Source organism: Rattus rattus, chromosome 4 (genome assembly GCF_011064425.1).
Source record: "Rattus rattus isolate New Zealand chromosome 4, Rrattus_CSIRO_v1, whole genome shotgun sequence".
In the NCBI taxonomy this organism is placed as follows: Eukaryota; Metazoa; Chordata; class Mammalia; order Rodentia; family Muridae; genus Rattus; species Rattus rattus.
The window spans coordinates 141,894,774-141,912,306 of NC_046157.1; the positions used below are offsets into that span (position 1 = coordinate 141,894,774).

The window sequence follows — 17,533 nt, forward strand, 5'->3', positions numbered from 1 at the left end:
CCTCACACCTTTGCTATCTCTTGTCTCTTCTACTTTGTTCATAGTTCCTATACTGAGGCAGAAGCATTGCACATCCAAGTATACACATCTAAATGCCATGTTTTTCCATCCTGTGGAATCCTTACTGGATCTTTATTAGTCTGTTTGATTGTCACAACAGAGCACTTACTCAAGCCTTAGTCATCTTTCTCCCAATGACATGTTTGCACCCTCTGTTCCTCCATAGCCTTGCTCTTTATTCTAGGCTTCTATAGGCTGGCAGTCTCTTAGTGTTTCTCAATTTAACCCACAAATTATAATAACACAGAAAATTTGTTATTGTAAGTAGACTAAAATTATTCCGAAGAGACAATTGACTCTTTGTTCAAACATTGTAAATCCTGAGTGTTTTAGTAGTTAGTAGATAATTTAACATACGGGCCAAGCCCTTAGATGAGAAGGGAAATTCTAATATATGAGACAATTTGAATCTGTAAGGTAATCAAGTCGACTCAGGCAGACAATGAAGAAAAAGAGAGTTGAATAGGAGCCTGTATTCTCTACAATGTGATCTTTCAACCTAGTCCATCCTTTCTGTTTTCAATCATATCTATCAACTCACAAAGCCTTAGTGTGAATTACTTTTGTTATTGGAGAGATGAGAGAGGGAGATTGTGTAAGTCAAGAAAGAGGCGAGAGCAAACGGAGTGTGGAGGAGCACTGTGTGAGGAAACTGGGGTGCAGGAAGAGAAAGAAAAAATAGTTACCGAGCTGTTAATTCAAGATACCTCATAATATAATTGCTCTGGCTCCTCACATATTCTCTGGTACATATGGTCTTTATTCACAGTTTGAAGAACAATAAACTAAGTAGCTAAAAGTCAAGGCTTATACAAGCCAGCCTGTACTGGATCCATATTTAAATATGGGCCGTCAGATATTTCATCTTACTGTGGAATAAAACAAAGTAAGCAGAAATAAAATCGAGTATACTAAATTGTGTCTGTAAACTGTTTCTAGTAGGTTCTATACCCAAGAGAATTTCACTTCTCAATGTTGATCATGATTTAACCATATTTGGCTCTCCATTAGCCTTATGTTATGCTGAAACTGCTAAGAAGGACTAATAAAAATGTGCCCTGAAACAACACAAAAATGGCTTCCCACACATGACAGCTTCATTGCTGCTCTAGGAATACATTCTGGCAGACTAGTGATGACATCTACTTAAATTCCAAAACATCCACTCATCTTCTTATTCTACTCTTCTTATGTTATGCTCTAATCCACAATGCTAACATTTGTGCCCTTGCAGAGGGGAACTTGACATTCCCCTCTCATTCTATATTACTCAATGAATATCCAGATCCCACGGATCTATTGCAAAACCACTACTTTTATCAAACTCCCCATAGTATTCCTCAAATTCTTTCCCTCTCTACATCAGTTCAGATATTAAAAGGCTGTCAGAATGGTCTTACCAGAAGCCAAAATGACTTGTGCTCTCATTGTAAAGCTCACTTTATTCAATATCCCTTATGCACTCTTCTTGTTCCTAATGTAACACTTGCTCATTGTGTTTTATTGGCTACTTGCTTATATGCCAAGTGTTTTGAGGGCCAGGTTAGATGCAGTCCTAGAAGAACTAGATAGATAGCAATTTCCTTAATGACTCTTTAATGAATATATTACCAACTGAAGAAGGGTTTTCTGCTGTTGTTGTTGTTATTTGCCTGAAATTGTAACTTAGGAGAGGTAATGGAGATATTTATGTATTGATGGATCAACAGCACTTACTAAGACAGTCCCTTGAAGACCACTACCATCATAAAGAATCTGATGATTCAAAGGTTCAAGTAGCCCACATTCTGTACTGAAGAATGAAGAGATGGCTCAGTGTTGAAGAGCACAGATTTCTCTTCTAGAGTACACAGTTGGGATTCCCAGAACACGCACGATAGCTCATAAACAGCTACAAGCCTTTTAGTGCTTTGAGAGACAATGGCCACCATTGGCTAATGGAGACTGGAGCTAATGAGAAGGTATGGCCTTGTTGGAGGAAGCGTGTTTCATTCTCTTCCTCCTGCTTGCTGATCCAGATGTAAAACTCCCAGCTCCTTTCCAGCACCATGTTTGTCTGCATGCTGCTATGTTTCTCCACCTTGATAATAATGAAGTAAACCTTTGAACTATAAGACAGTACCAATTAAATATTTTCCTTGATAAGAGTTGCCATTCTTTACAGCAATACAAACCTTAATTAAAACAGTTCTAGACCCTGGGGATCTAATGACATTCCTGTCCTCCATGGGCCCTGCACACATGTGATAAAGAGACATACATGTAGTCGAAACACCCATACACATAAAAATGAATACATCGCAACATTATTCCCTGATACACTCCTCTTTAATATTACTGAACACTGGCTGTGGAGGTGGCTTGCCAGCAGGTGATCAGCTTAGCATATTCAAGGGCTTGGGACTGGTCTCCAGTGCTGAGGAGGAGGACGAAGAACTGACTTGATATCAATGATAACACAACCAAGGAATCTTAGAGGCAACACGAGAAGTGATGCACTACTCGGTAAGGCATAGTCCCTGGAAAGGATGCTGGGCCCTATCATTTCAGAGCTGTGCCTCAGTTTTCAAATATGCAAAATAGATGAGAAAGTGTAGAATAGTAGATCGCTTGGAATAGTAAAAACTAAGAAAATAATGGAGGAAAATAAGTGGTAAATGAATTAAAAACTAAAGCAAAGTTTTCCAGAGATTAAACAAACTAATGAGTACACAGCACTTATATAGTACTCGAGACAAGTGAGTGCCAATCAGTCTGCACCCCGTGTTTTTATTCTGTATTTGAATAATTACACACCCTTATAAATATACACACATACTAAGAGTAAACGAATGAATTTGTCATTTCACCTCACAAGTATCCAATAGCATATCTCTCTAACACAGAACCACAGCGCCTGGCTGCAACTCAAAGTCGGCCACAGCAGGCATTCAGTGAATATGAGTTATGTGCGTCTCGGTATTTCAGTGTGGAGAATATTAAGCATTTCTTTCTTCTGAAGAATGAATCAATTAAGTATGTTATTAAATAATGGCTATGATCATTTTTGGAAAAATCAAAACAAATTGGTTGTGGATTGAATTGCCAATTTGTTTCCCTGTTTGATAAGCTGTACTTATTTTACTCAATCTAAGAATATTTTGAAGCAAGAATTATGATCTTTGTATTTGGAAATGCTCTCACAGTGGTGTGGTGGTCTCTCAATTTAGCTTTTGCATGGGTGTAATGAAAGGCTGGTCCACAGACATTCATCTAGAGTGAAAGCCACAGAGGAAAATTAGTTTCTGTTTAGAACATTCTGGTATGTCAGAATTCTGAACTGAGAAGGGAACTTTTTCATTGACCCGGGCGAGGATGAGAAAGAACAGAGCCATAAGGTGCTTATGATTAGGGAATGGTCAAGGACAGAAAGGGTACAAAGGAAAGTTGATGAGTGAGCCCGCCCCCTACGACCGACTGTCATCTTCTCTGTTCCATTTCGCAGAGTAATCAAAGGATATTCTGAACCTCTCAAAACGCCATCAATACTTATTGAGAAGGAAATAGAACAACACTTTCTCAAGCCTTTGCAGAATCAATCAGCATAACAGGCTGGACTGGACAAGGAACTCTGGCAGACAAGGACAGATTTGTAATATATATGAAATAACCTTCAAAAATCTGAATAAGAAGTTGATGATAATGTCCCAGCTCCATTATAGAAGAGGTGAAGAAATTGCTAATTGTCTTGCTTTGGTGCTATATCACAAAGAATAGATTTCTTGATGAGACGTGTCCAGTAATTTAAGAGAGCTATGAATCTGGTGACATAATAAAATGTAAATATCTAAATGGCTTAGATAACACATTCATTAATGTCCTAAATCTATGTATCTGTTTCAGATGTCTCTTTATACTCTTTGTTCCCTTTTTGGACTCTGATGTTCTTTAGTACTATTTAACAATAAAGAGAAGAAACCCATTTTGGTTGTTGATTGGCTTTGTGGCTGTTAACATTTACTAAGTATAAAATAGTTTCATAAATACCACTGAAATGGGCTTTAAAGACAGACTCTCACTGAAAATCTGCATCTACTGCATGTGCTGACTCTTGTAGAACTGTGCCTAGCAGTGTCCCAAATTCAATACCGAAAGGTTGATATCAGTGACAAGCCTCTGGTGCTCTTAAAGTAAACCTCTCTATCTTTTAAGCAGCTCATGTGGCACATTTGGTGTCATGGAACCTGGCAGTGGTTTGGCTTTTGAGTAGATAAACTCTTAACAAAATTAACAAGTCATCTAGGTGATTGGAAATTCATCTATTGGACAATTAAGCTGCCTTAAAGAAAGTAAAATGCGCTATATGACAGCATGCTCTGTAACCTTACAACAGTAATCAGCCATCACTTACACAGGTGACCATCATAAGAGGAGTCACTCTGTGACTTTATAATTATATTGCCTCTTGTAGTATAGAAAAATGTGATGGTATTACCTTTCAAACTATTACTTTGTAGGCTAGAGTGAAAATATTTTCATAATAATATGAAAAATATCGACTATTTTTAAAAATTAAAGAAACGTATTAGTCTGAGCCAAATTTTAATGAGTTCATTTGAATAATATTTAGGCTAATACTTACAAAGTATTCATTGCTTATTGGTGATGGTAACTTGATTCTCCTTTTCTTTTACTAATTAAAAGTACTGACTGCATGCAAGTCAGATTTGCATTCGAATCTCACTATTCACCATAGGAGCTGGACATCTCTCCATAGTTTCTATTTCAGCCAATAAGGGAATAGTATTGTTCTCTACCCTGTTGTGAAAGTAAAGGGTAGTATATGTATAAACTTTATTTAGAATGGAAATAAAGATCAATAAACAGTAGCCATATTTAGATTTGCATTTGGAGATTTTGATACATCTACTAAACTTGTAAAGATCACTTTATCGTCAAGTACGTCATTACTGATTCCAAATGCAGACACCGCTTGCTCTGCTCTTATGCTTCGATTTGGGTTCTATCAATTCCATTTGATCTTCCTAAACCATTAACTCTTGATTACAGGGAGTCTCTCGGAAGCATAAACAGAGGAGGCAAACAGCAGCAGGGGCTCTGGCTTCTCATTGCACTCCCAGCAGGAGCCTTTTAAGCCAGTTGATACTAAATCTCATTAGACTAGAAGTAAAATCAAGACATCCATGGCTTTCACCAGCAAAAACAAACTAACAGAACCAATCAAAGACTGAACACTAGATTAAGATCCAAGAGATTGGAGTAAGCGCCCTCACCCACTCTTGAAAGCAAGGACAGTGGAGTATAGATGCCAGTTTTGCCAGTATTAGTTTGCACCTCCATAAAATGAAAAAAGTTGTATTAGAAAGTCTGTTAGTACCTTATGCATGTACCTCATAATACAGTGATCTAAACCTCTGGGATTAGAATTCTTCTCTATAATGGTACTGAGGACTAACAGCTCAGCTTACATTCCTGTTCAGAGGATTTCTAGGTAAATTAACTTTCTAGAGAAAATCATACTTGACAAAGAGGGTCAGGAAGCAGAAAGGGAGAGAAAAGAGATTGTGTGGAGGTTATTGTAAAAAGAGCCTGATAACGCTAAATAATGAAAATATTGCTATGTAAGTACGAATATGAAATTTTATAATTGGAAACTAACACATTTTAACTTATTCTTAAAGAAATATTAGTATTTACAATCAATCGGCATCCTCAAGCTTGTGGATGAAATGTCTCAGGTTTAAATATATTGTTAATGTACAATCAGACAGATAGAGTATTCTTGATATCTCTAGAATTCCCAAAAAACCTGGACAAAAAGAAAAATGGAATTTTTATTACATGATTTTAAAAGAGAAAGTTCTGTCATCTATAGGAGAGATGACATTTCTAAAAAACATTTCATCCACAGTTCCATACTAAGAAAATTCCAAGAGATAAACATTTTGAGAGTCACGTGCTGATAATGCTTGCAGTTCTGGTCAGCTTTTTGTGTGCGAGCTGTGGAAAAGCAAATTACAGTGACCAGTCAGGTGGAATGGGAGGGCACTTTTAGGATAAATGTTCAGTGGTTATTAAACTGATAATGACACAAGGATATACCATGTAAAGAGAGATCTAATAAAATATACACCACTCAAGGTTTTCCCATTGATGAAAAGAATGCAAAAATTTACTGTAAAAATGAAGGAGGAGAAGGGCTTGAGACCCCATATGAACAACAATGGCAACCAACCAGAACTTCCAGGGACTAAGCCACTACGCAAAGACTACACATGGACTGACCCTGGGCTCCAACCTCATAGGTAGCAATGAATAGCCTAGTAAGAGCACCAGTGGAAGGGGAAGCCCTTGGTGCTGCCAAGACTGAACCCCCAGTGAATGTGATTGTTGGGGGGAGGGTGGTAATGGGGGAGGATGGGGAGGGGAACGCCCATAGAGAAGGGGGGATGTTGGCCTGGAAACCGGGAAAGGGAATAACAATCGAAATGTAAATAAGAAATACTCAAGTTAATAAAGATGAAAAAAAAATGGAGGAGAAAGAAGAGTAGAAGAAAGAGATGAAGAAACAGGAAAAAGGAATGAATAAAAGAAGGAAAGAGAAGGAAATTAGTGCCAATAAAAGCTCAGGCACTGGAATGAATCATTAATATCATTTTTGGTGCAATGTAAGGACATTAATTTTTAAAAGAAGTTTATATAAATACAAAATGCTATCACTGGCTGTGGGTACAGCTCAGTGGCAGAAAACTTGCCTAGGAATCATGAGGCCCTGGGTTTGATCCCTAGCACTAGATAGAAAGAAAGAAGGAAGGAAGGAAAAAGGGAAGGAGGGAAGAAAGAAACAAAAAAGAAAGAAGAAAAGAAGAAAGAAAAATCAAGTCTAAATACTAAGACCTGCATATTTAGACAGTGCAGTGTGATCTGTAAAGTGATGAAGTCTGAATTAGAGTTGTAGCAAGAGAAACAGAAGGGAATTTCTAAAGCGCTTTGCATAGAGGCTGAAAGGAATTTTGTTTTAGGTTGGAACCTTTATAAGGGAGCTGGAGCCTTTAAAACAGAGATTTATCACTGGGAAGAAAAGGTGACAAATGGAAGAAAGGACATTTCCATGTCTGATGATAGTTTTCAAACCTGCACAATATAATAATGAAGATGATGAAAATGACTAGCATGCACATATATTATCTTATGTCGACCTTTGTTTGGTTCGCTTCATTTCCTGTCTGACCCTGTTCTGGGCCTGATACTCCTCCTTCACAAAGACACAGCAAAAATGGCTTCCTCCAACCTCTCATCTTGATATGATTGCTTTACCTTTTCCCTACAATATCTGATGTTTCTCTCCTAATACAAAGTCCTTAACTAGACGGAGACTCTGAAGACAGAACTTCCTCTCCCAACTCTATTCTCCCTGCCCACCTCAGTGCCAAACCTATGACAAAGATTCAAAGCTATTAATGTATTTATTCTGATTCAAATATATTGACTTATTTACTCTGACTATACTATACGGAACACCTTAAGAGGATTAGCTGTTGAGTAAAGACTGTGTGAGATATGGAATCTAATAAGAACTACTACATCAGGCTTAATAGATTAAAACCAAACAAAAACCCCAAGCCTCTTGTCAAGGATAAACTGCAGGAAACCTTGATAGATCCTGGACAAAATGTAAAACCAATATCCCGAGACTGCAGTCATTTATCCTCCAGAAGCAGCTATTGGTAGAATTAATATTGATCCTTGGTAAATTGCAACAAGAGTAACCTTGTTGTGTCACCTAACTCCTCCCTGCTGTGTCATAGCGCTATGCTTCCTTACTTACATTGTGTCTGTAGGATCCTCTCGCCTACATCCTGTCACTGAAGGAAGATGGTTGTATAATGGCATAACTCAGTCTGCTTTGGGCCAATTTCTGAATAAATATCCCTAACAATAAAAAACATGCATATATCTGGAATATAATTTCTCAAAATGCCAAAATGTTTATAAAACAATTTTAATGTGAGGGAATAACATATAATTCAGTGCAGTATCCTTATGACTAAAGAAAAAGACATGAACATGATTAAATGACGTGACAACCACCACGCCCAATATGGCCTGGACTGGTTCTGGAATGTCATGTCTGATTTCCAATTTATTTTAGTTAATGAATCTACTTTATTATTTTTAATTTTGAAAAGCTGTGTGTGTGTGTGTGTGTGTGTGTGTGTGTGTGTGTGTTGTGTACTTGTTCATCTACATGTGAGTGAAGGAGGGAAGGGCCGTGGAAGCCAGAGTCCTCAAATCCCCTGGAGCTGGAATTACAGCTAGTTGTGAGACACCTGATGTAGGTGCCAGGAACACAACTCAGATCTTCCAGCATAGTAGCACATGATTTTAACTACTGAGCCATCTCTCCAGCCCTCAGATTAGTTTATTTTAATCATATTATCATTAAAAGAAAGAAAGTAGAAGCTCCTCCCAAAGCAGGTAGTAAATGACTCCACCCCTAGATACACTGTTTATGGATGTAGAAACCTAAGGATTGCTGAACTTAAGTGGCTTTTTATGTTCTCTTGCTAACATAATATTAGAGTACATTCAATGGATACATTATTTTGGTAACAGTATTTAAGATCATTTTGCAGTTATACCTAATAATAATAGTACCAGTTATAGATTAAACGACAATTGTCTAGTGTTTTAAAATTTATTTTTTGCTAGCAGTCTGGACAAATGTCAGCATTGTATTATTACTTTACTCATTATCTGAAGGTCATAATTGATCAAAATCCATGTGGATTTAAAGTTTAAATTTTTTAAATTTGCTTATTTCCTGTGTGCAGACCTGTATGAGCCACAGTGCATGTATGGGGGGGGGTTAAAGTACAACTTGCAGGAATAAGTTATTTTCTACCCTGTAGGTAGGTTTGGGAATACAGATTAGTTCATGAGACTTAATGGCAAGTCCCATACCCTGCTGAAACATCTTGCTGACCCCCTTGTGAAATTTCGAACAACCTAGCACATTGCAGAAGAGACTGCTATCATTTGTTTGATGTAGGGAAACATACACAGAATTAAAGAGTAAACACATCAACAGGCTTGTCATTAGTAGCAAGCCTAATAAGAATGTATCTGTAATTATGTTATGATAAATAAAAAGTAAACATAAATATTGTCTCGTTCTAAAGAGATTAATGTTTATTAATGCTTATTCACTAGAGAAAATGTGATTCGTAATTGTCTGTCACTCATATAGATAGGTACAGTTGTATTAATTTAAAAATGAGAAAATAATGCTATAGAAAGAACCAGAACATTAGTCACACATACACACACACACACACACACACACACACACACACACACACACACGTTTATGTGTGCATTTTGCATTTAAAAACTGAGTATTTACTTCCTAGTAAAGATTTATCAAGTATGTTAAGCTTTCTATCCTTATTCACTTTAATCATTGTCCCTTATTACATAACTTGACCACAGAAACTAAAGTTGAAGTAACTATGAAATAATGTAGCAACACTGTAGACAAATAGGGAAATAATATTTGTAACATGTTATAAGTTGAAATAAGAGTTCTATGAAACCATATATTTAAAATTAGGGCAATATAAATGATCATGATCTTTTGTGGGCCGGAAAGATGGCTCAGTAGGCAAAGTATTTACTGTGAAAGCACAAGTTGGGATCACAGAACCGAGGTAAAGCCAGACCCACTGGCATGAGTTTATAATCTTAGCGCTCCTAAGGAGAGAGGTGAGCTGGAGAGAGGAGGATCACAGGCCAGCAAGATTCACACACACAACAGTGGATGAAAGAGTCTCTTTGAAATAAGATGGATGGTGGAAATACCAGCTGAGGGTATCCTTGAATTTCCACAGGTACAACATGCAGTGTGTGTGTGTGTGTGTGTGTGTGTGTGTGTGTGTTGTGTGTGTGTGTGTGTGTGTTGTATGGGTTTGTGTGTGTGTGTGTGTGTGTGTGTAAGCACAGACACACTTATTATGCCCCCAAAATAAGTGGTATTAAGTACAATTCACTTTCCAGACACTGACAACTAAAAAAAAAAAAAGTTTGTAGGTAGCAAATCAAAATGCAGAACAAGAGAAGAAGACTAAAGGTCAAGGACTTCCCATGAGATTCCTGCTTTGTCTAGTTCTGTTTAGTTAGATCAAAATGTTATTAAGAATTCCTTGCATTAAGCATTACAAATTAAAATGAACAAAACCGAAGAATTTGAGAATCCTTATAAAATAGAAAAATAAAACCATATCTCGATGGAATTTCACTTTAAGAAATAGAACTTTTCTTGAAAATCAATTATTGACCCAAAAAGTGATGAATTATCTTTTAGAACAATAAATGCACTAGTGACGTTTGGTCATTTTTGCTATATAGAGAGAGCAGGGAAGTTACCCCAGTCATACCCCAGACTTTCCTACTTCCCACAGAGATTGATATTCACAATCTACCTAGGAATTATTTTTTTCTAAAGAGGTTTTTGTTGTCGTTGTTGTTTTTCATTTTTCTCTGTGTAGTCTTGGGTGTACTAGAACTCAGTCTGTACAGCACGATGACCTAGAATTCAGAGGTCCTCCCACCTCTGTCACTCTAGTGGTAGAATTCAAGGTGTGCACCACCACCACCTGGCTTATGAATTAGAATTTTAAAGCTTTATGTTATCTGCTCCTATTGGAACCATAAAATTTTTCAGGTTGATTCGCAATTACATATTTTCTTTTTCAGCACAAAGAAAAGTAAACCGTGGTCTGGAAGTGTGGTCCTTCCCTCCTACCTCCCTCTCTTCTTTCTTCTTATTTTAAATTGTTTTTCTTTTGTTTAGTTGCTGAGACAAGATCTCACTCTTTAGCCAGGCAGAGACTGGAATCATTACTAACCCTGTATATATCTATGGAAACTTTTATGCCTCACCATCAGTGCATACCAATTTGTCTCTCACAAGTATCATGGTACTTGTGTATGATTATTCTTACCCTATTGGAGTCAATTCTTGTTCTGGATGTGTAGATAGGAGGTGGGATATTGAAAGCCTGGGGGACCAAATATTCCTCAGCATCCATCATATCTTCCAAATCCTCTTCATCCAAGAGATTCTGGAAGAATTTGCTGTCGTTTGGACTGGGAAGCTTCATACGATCATCCCCCTGAAAGATTGCCCAAGAGATAACCACAACCATTATTCCTTCCTCCACAACACATGGTTTCACTAGTCATTTTTTATGCTAGAAAGGCAAACGGCTAGAGCATTTATGCGCTTATTTAAAAAAAACAGTCTTAGCGTACCTACCATCCAAAAAGAATCCTGTACTATGGTTAGATAGTAAAAGGGATGAAACAGAAATGGAGTAGAAGAATGCGATGATTTTAAGAACAGCAAGAAAAAGAACACAGCCAGGGTCTGTGCACATTTTAAGTGTGGGAAGTTCCACTTCGGATCTGAAAATAACAGTTCTCTGTCAAGGAGGGGTATGGATTAACAATCAACAGGAGCTGAAGGGGTTTGCATCCCCATAGGAAGAGCATCAACCAACCAGATCCCCCCAGAGCTCCCAGGGACTAAACCACCAACCAAATAGTACACATGGAGCGACCCATGGCTCCAGCCGCGTATGTAGCAGAGGGTGGCATTGTCTGCCATCAGTAAGAGGAGAAGCCCTTGGTCCTGTGAAGGTTTGATGCCCCAATGTAGGGGAATGCCAGGGTGGTTAGGTGGGAATGGGTGGGTGGGAGTAGGAACATCTTCATAGAAGCAGGGGATAACATTTGAAATGTAAATACATAAAATATCCATAAAATAAGTGTACAATAAAGCTATGTAAAATCATGGGAAAAATTTAAAAAAAGAATCGACAATAAGAGACCATCAACATATCAGTTTTAAATTAATACATTTTCACTATTCTGCTTAGTCAGGACAGAGACATCCATGGTTGACCTTGTAGTATAATGGCATCATTGTCAAAGTGATGGCATTTAAAATCATAGTACAGTGACATATAGAGCATATGTGGGTATGAAAAGATATATGACCTCTGCTAAGGTTTGTTCCATTTATCATGCCTTAAATACTTTTACTTTTTCCAAAATTTGTTATACTGGTAAAGAGTGTCAGTTTGTGACATGATTGTCTTCTAACGTCTGGCTTTGTTCTTCATGTTAGTCTACTAAAAGGTAAATGCTCTTCTCAGTGAGGAAGAATTAAGACACTTCAAGGTACAACTGCTTCTGCTTTAGATGAAACTAAGCACTGAGACATTATTATATTAATTAAATGAGCCAATCCATAGGGTTCCTGATGTTGAATGCAAAATACCTATTGCTTTGTTCTATGGTTTAGGTAAGCATCAATTCATCTGAATTGAGTTATTGCTTAGAGACGATACCCCTTGCCCAATAAAACAATCCACATGGACTTTTAAAATTAATATATGAAGAAATGGGTTTGTTATAGCATTATGATAAAATATTCATACATATATTGTTTTGGTTTATGACCTTCTGGTACTCCTCTCCCCTGGTTGCTCAAATGTCATAGGTATTCTGTTAGCCTCTTTCCTAATTTACCTTTCCCTTAGAACTTCTTTTTCCTTTCTAATGATCTCTTTCTAGTTTTGTGGCCTATACCATGTGTACGTGTATATGTAGACGGGTAAGTTATACAGATGAGAGAGAATAGGCAGCATTTACCTCTCTGAGCCTGAATTGTCTCCTAGGCATACATAGAACCATAGTCAGATCCACGAATCCACAAGTTTTTCACATGGTCATTCTATTATCGGATGTTTTCAACATTGTAAAGTTTAGATAGAGTTTGTTCTTAAAGTCTTAAAAGCAACATCAAAACAACCAACCTGAATGACTAGGTATCTTTGAGGGTCTCTAGCCATCCTTGAAAACTCAGCAGCCAGTTCTTTGAATTTAGGTCTGCTGTCAGCATCGATCATCCAACCTGGAGATTAAGACGCAGTAAAATATTAGTGCATCTATGCTTGGAGAAAGTGAGGTTAAAGTTTGGGTAATTATGGGGCAACTATGTGTATAGTTTTAGTAATATTCTGCAAAATAAAACTAGCAAAGGAAGCAAACCAGATTGTAACTCAGTTAATTGACATTGGTCATGGAATACAAGATACTATAAATTAACAATTTTTTAAAAAATCAATTATTTTTAATTATGTTTTTTGTGTGGGTATGTGTACATGGGGCAGGTGCCTACAGAGGCCAGAAAAGAGCATTGGCTCACCTGAGCTTTGAGTTACAGGTGGTTGAGAGCTGCCTGACTTTGGCACTGAAACCCAGACAAATGTCCTCTGCAAGAGCATCACAAGCTCCTGACCGCTGACCCTTGTCTACAGGATCCCAAATTTTCATTGGGATTCAAACTCAATCTTTGGCTTAGAAAAATAGATTTTAGGATAACTCTAGGAAATTTTAAAACCTCCGATTTTTATATTTCTTGCTTCGGAGTATTAAGATAATAAAACAATAAAGCATTCTTTGATGGCTACAGAGGTAGACAAAGAACACATGGAAGTTAAGATAGAAATTAAGACTACATGGTCGAAAGCATTTGCTTGCCATCTTATCACTGTGGTACAAAAGATTGAAAGGGGGGACTCTGAAAGCAACTGCTTTTTGCCGGTTTGTTCCTGGTTGGAAGGAAAATGCAACATGATTTCTAATGTGTGTTCAACAATACTCATTTCACTTATCTTAGAATTAGCTTTCCCAAAATAAAAATACTAGTGTTCAAGGTAGGTAGCCTTCTTTATCTGGAAGTTCAGATAAAATGGATCTTAACGCCCTACGCTCTGTTTAGCTGATGAGATGACAAGAATAACAGCGCCAAGCTCGCTTTGATGTCGTTGCCAAATGATCCCTTTCTAAAGCATAAACTCTCCAGGGGAAGCGAGAAAAACAAAGGTGAAGCCATGTCTATGGTTTATCTAATAAGGCCAAATGTCTGCCTGCCTTTCCCTCATCACATTGGGGTATTCTAGTCACATCTGATGCTGGTGATGGGATCAAATTATCATATAACGTAGGAATGTTTTTAAGGTCTCTTCCAGGTCACCGAGTAAACCAGGACTGATCTAACGCAGCTATGGAGCTCTTTTTCTATTTCTAGGGAGTTCATTTTTATTCTTGTTTTGGAAATCCTCTGGGTATCATCTTATACATCCTTTGTGTCTCCTCTCGCAAGCCCAAACACTTGCATCTTATGGGTATTCATTTAAAAAAAAATGCTTGTTAATGCCAAGATGCTAATGGCAAAGCTACTAGAGCCAAAAAAGGTTACCTTCACTGCGAGATATTTGTTTCTCCCTAACTAAATATTGAGTAAATAGAACTATGCTTAGAGAAAAGGGCATGCTGACCTGCACTGCAAGGAACATTTTTTATTTCTTCCCTTCCTGTCAGAATAGATCACACATGTCATGAATATAAATATGAGAAGACCTGGGCCTAGAGTCTCTGAGTCTCTTATTAATAAAATGCCTATTCACCTTCACCACTTCCTGTCTTCCTTTAACCCTGTGTAAATCAAAACTAGAAAACCCCAGATTATACAAGAGAGATGGCTGCCTGTTAATCTCACTTAAATTAAGTCAGAAACCCCAGAGACTTCTTTAATTCTATTAAAATTAACGGTCTAGGCTTCCAAAAAAACACATTTATAAAACATATGTGCCTGGAGTATAGGAGTGGAAAGAAAAGTAGGAATATTTGATGTAAACAAATGATCAAATTAAAAAAGGTAAACATTTTAATCTTTGCTTCAATGTGGATTCCACTCTTCTGATTCCCAACCTGCTCTGCTAACTTACTTTTAATTAAGCCTATATCCAATTTAATTCTTTTTTAGACTATCAGTGATGTTTAGATATTTTCCCATGAAGATTAACATTAATATTATTACTAACATCCTTATGAATAGTAATTTCTCTTTATGACCCACTTTGAAGGGTATGGAAATTATAAAACATATGAGCAAGAATGATACAATTTTTACTTTGTAGCTTAGAGGTATACTATTACCTCATAATAATAATTACAACAAACATGGATTTATATTCCACATTCCTAAGTATTCTTGCTACTATGTTTAGCAATGCAGGGAAATACTTTTCAGGTAGAACAATCTAAACTTTTATTTTATTAATAATAATGATGCAGGCAAGTGATAAAATTATTTTCCAGGCTTACATTTGACCATGACCATGTAAACGTCAATAGTGCAGATGGGAGGTTGAGGCAAACGCTCTCCCTTCTCTAATAAGTCAGGGATTTCTCGCGTTGGAATTCCATCATAGGGCTTTCCTCCAAAGGTCATCAGTTCCCATATAGTGACACCTAGTTGAAAAGATTATTCTCACATAAGCAAATTACCATCACAATTTGAATGAACACATATAAAGTTACTCGTTTACGAAGCCATCAGTTGAAACTTAAAGGAATCTCCTTCATGCACTGTCACTCACTGCAAAAAATCCCAAAGCTCCTGGGACCAGTACCAGAATTCTTTCACTATTGTCTTGGACTTTTTAATGCACAGAAGGAAAGATTTGTAATAGGTAATAGATACCAGAATTTAAACCAAGTTTCCCATTTGTACCTAAAAGTAATGCTAATGCTTATTGATGAAAATGGTTTCATGTGCATTAAGATCCCGGATACAATGCCTTGACTGTGTTTAATGCCAAATCAATATGGTTTCAGGAAAAGCCTGACATGGATTAATTTTTAAATTAGTCTCTTGGTAAGAAACATCATCAAAGGCAGAGCTGGTAGTCGCAGAGGGTTGCAGGTGGCTGTTGTTATGGTAAAGCCTTGTTCAGCCCACACAAAGAAAACAAGTGGCATAGAGCAATTCACTGAGCACACACAGGAGTCCGCACGAGGATCAATCCATATGGAGGACAGAAGGTATAGGAGTGGGTATCCGTAGAAAAGAGAAATGAGGAAATCAAGAGCAGCTTATTTCTAAGCTACGGAAATGACTTTTTTTGAATCACTTGAGCAATGACGGAAAAAAAAATGAGTAAAAGCAAAACCAAGAACACAAATAGCTTCACAACACAGATTACTTCTTCACTATAGAGGGTAAATTCTCTGTCACTGAGCTCTATCCTCAGACCAGACTACTTTAAAAACAGAAATACGACGTAAGCATGATTGTGTTGCAATACGAGTCTATGCATACGTAGGTAACCCTTTGTAAAACTGAATAATTGGGGCGAGGTTTTCTGAATATCTCTGCAATGCTTATTTTCTTAAACTGATATCTGTCAGTCACTATTGACTGAAAACAAAACAAAAATATGTAAACGTTCAGACTAGAATCGTTAACACAGGATTATTTGTTAATATTTACATCTTATAAATTTTTGGTGTCACATATATGTACAACTAGTAACATATTTCAGCAGATTAGCATTTACTAAATCCTTATTTATATCAAGAGCTAGTTGCTCAAAGTGTCAATATTACCACTTCAGTGGAAGGCTTGGAAAATATTGATCTATTTAAGCAAGTCAAGCACAGTGTGATACACATATATGCATATATACACACATACATAATACATACATACAAACATATATACATACATATATACATACATACACACACAGGCACACACACACGCATACGCACACGCATACACACATGCACACACACACACACACACACGCACACACACACAGGAAACATTTTATTGAACCATGGAGTCATGTTTGCTGTTGCGAAGGACAGTATTAAGTTAAACATGAGTACTGACATCAGGGAATGTGTTCTTTTCTTCTCTCTTCTTTTACACGCATTTAGTTATGGGTGTGTGTAATCGTGAGGATCTACCACAGCACATGACTGGAGGACAGAGGACACGTTGAAGGAGTTGGTCTTCTCCTCCCACCAAGTCATTTCTGAGGTTGAGCTCACTCTCTACACCTTGGCAGTAAGCACCTTCACCTTCCGAAGCATCTTACAGGCCTAGAGGCATTGGTTTTTACTCACTTTGGACATATTTACTCAATTAATATTAGTTTTCATGGCATATTTAAACTTAGACAAAGCATCGATCTCATCTTGTAATTTAAAAGGACAAAGCTGTAAACATAGATGCTGCTAGCTAGTTCACCTTAGCAACTGACTTCAAAATGATGAAATGAAATTCTAATCATAAATATTAATCTCTCTTTCATGTTCTTCAATCATTCAAACTTTATTTTTGTCATCCTAAAATGGGTTTATAAATGAAAATCCAAGCTACGATTAGCAGTCTCCTATTACTATTTTTACAATTGCCACTTTAGTATGTTTATTAGTGGTCCACTGTTGCTACAATAACCAGTATATTTTCTAGCATTAGAATATATATTCCTTTAAGCAAAAAAATAACATTTTGCTTTTATTTTACCTGTTAACATTGAGTACTTTCGGA

At 37.1% G+C, this 17,533-nt stretch overlaps 1 protein-coding gene across 1 annotated transcript in view; it reads right to left on the reverse strand.

The window, feature by feature from the left end:
* The window catches only part of Erbb4 (erb-b2 receptor tyrosine kinase 4), a 259,221-nt gene that overhangs the window by 18,316 nt on the left and 223,372 nt on the right, over positions 1 to 17,533 (reverse strand). The window contains exons 13-15 of the mRNA XM_032899750.1: positions 15,298 to 15,444; positions 12,942 to 13,039; positions 11,064 to 11,234 (exon numbers count right to left, since the gene is read on the reverse strand). Coding sequence (XP_032755641.1) covers positions 11,064 to 11,234; positions 12,942 to 13,039; positions 15,298 to 15,444 — 416 coding nt within the window. The remainder of the gene's footprint in view (positions 1 to 11,063; positions 11,235 to 12,941; positions 13,040 to 15,297; positions 15,445 to 17,533) is intronic.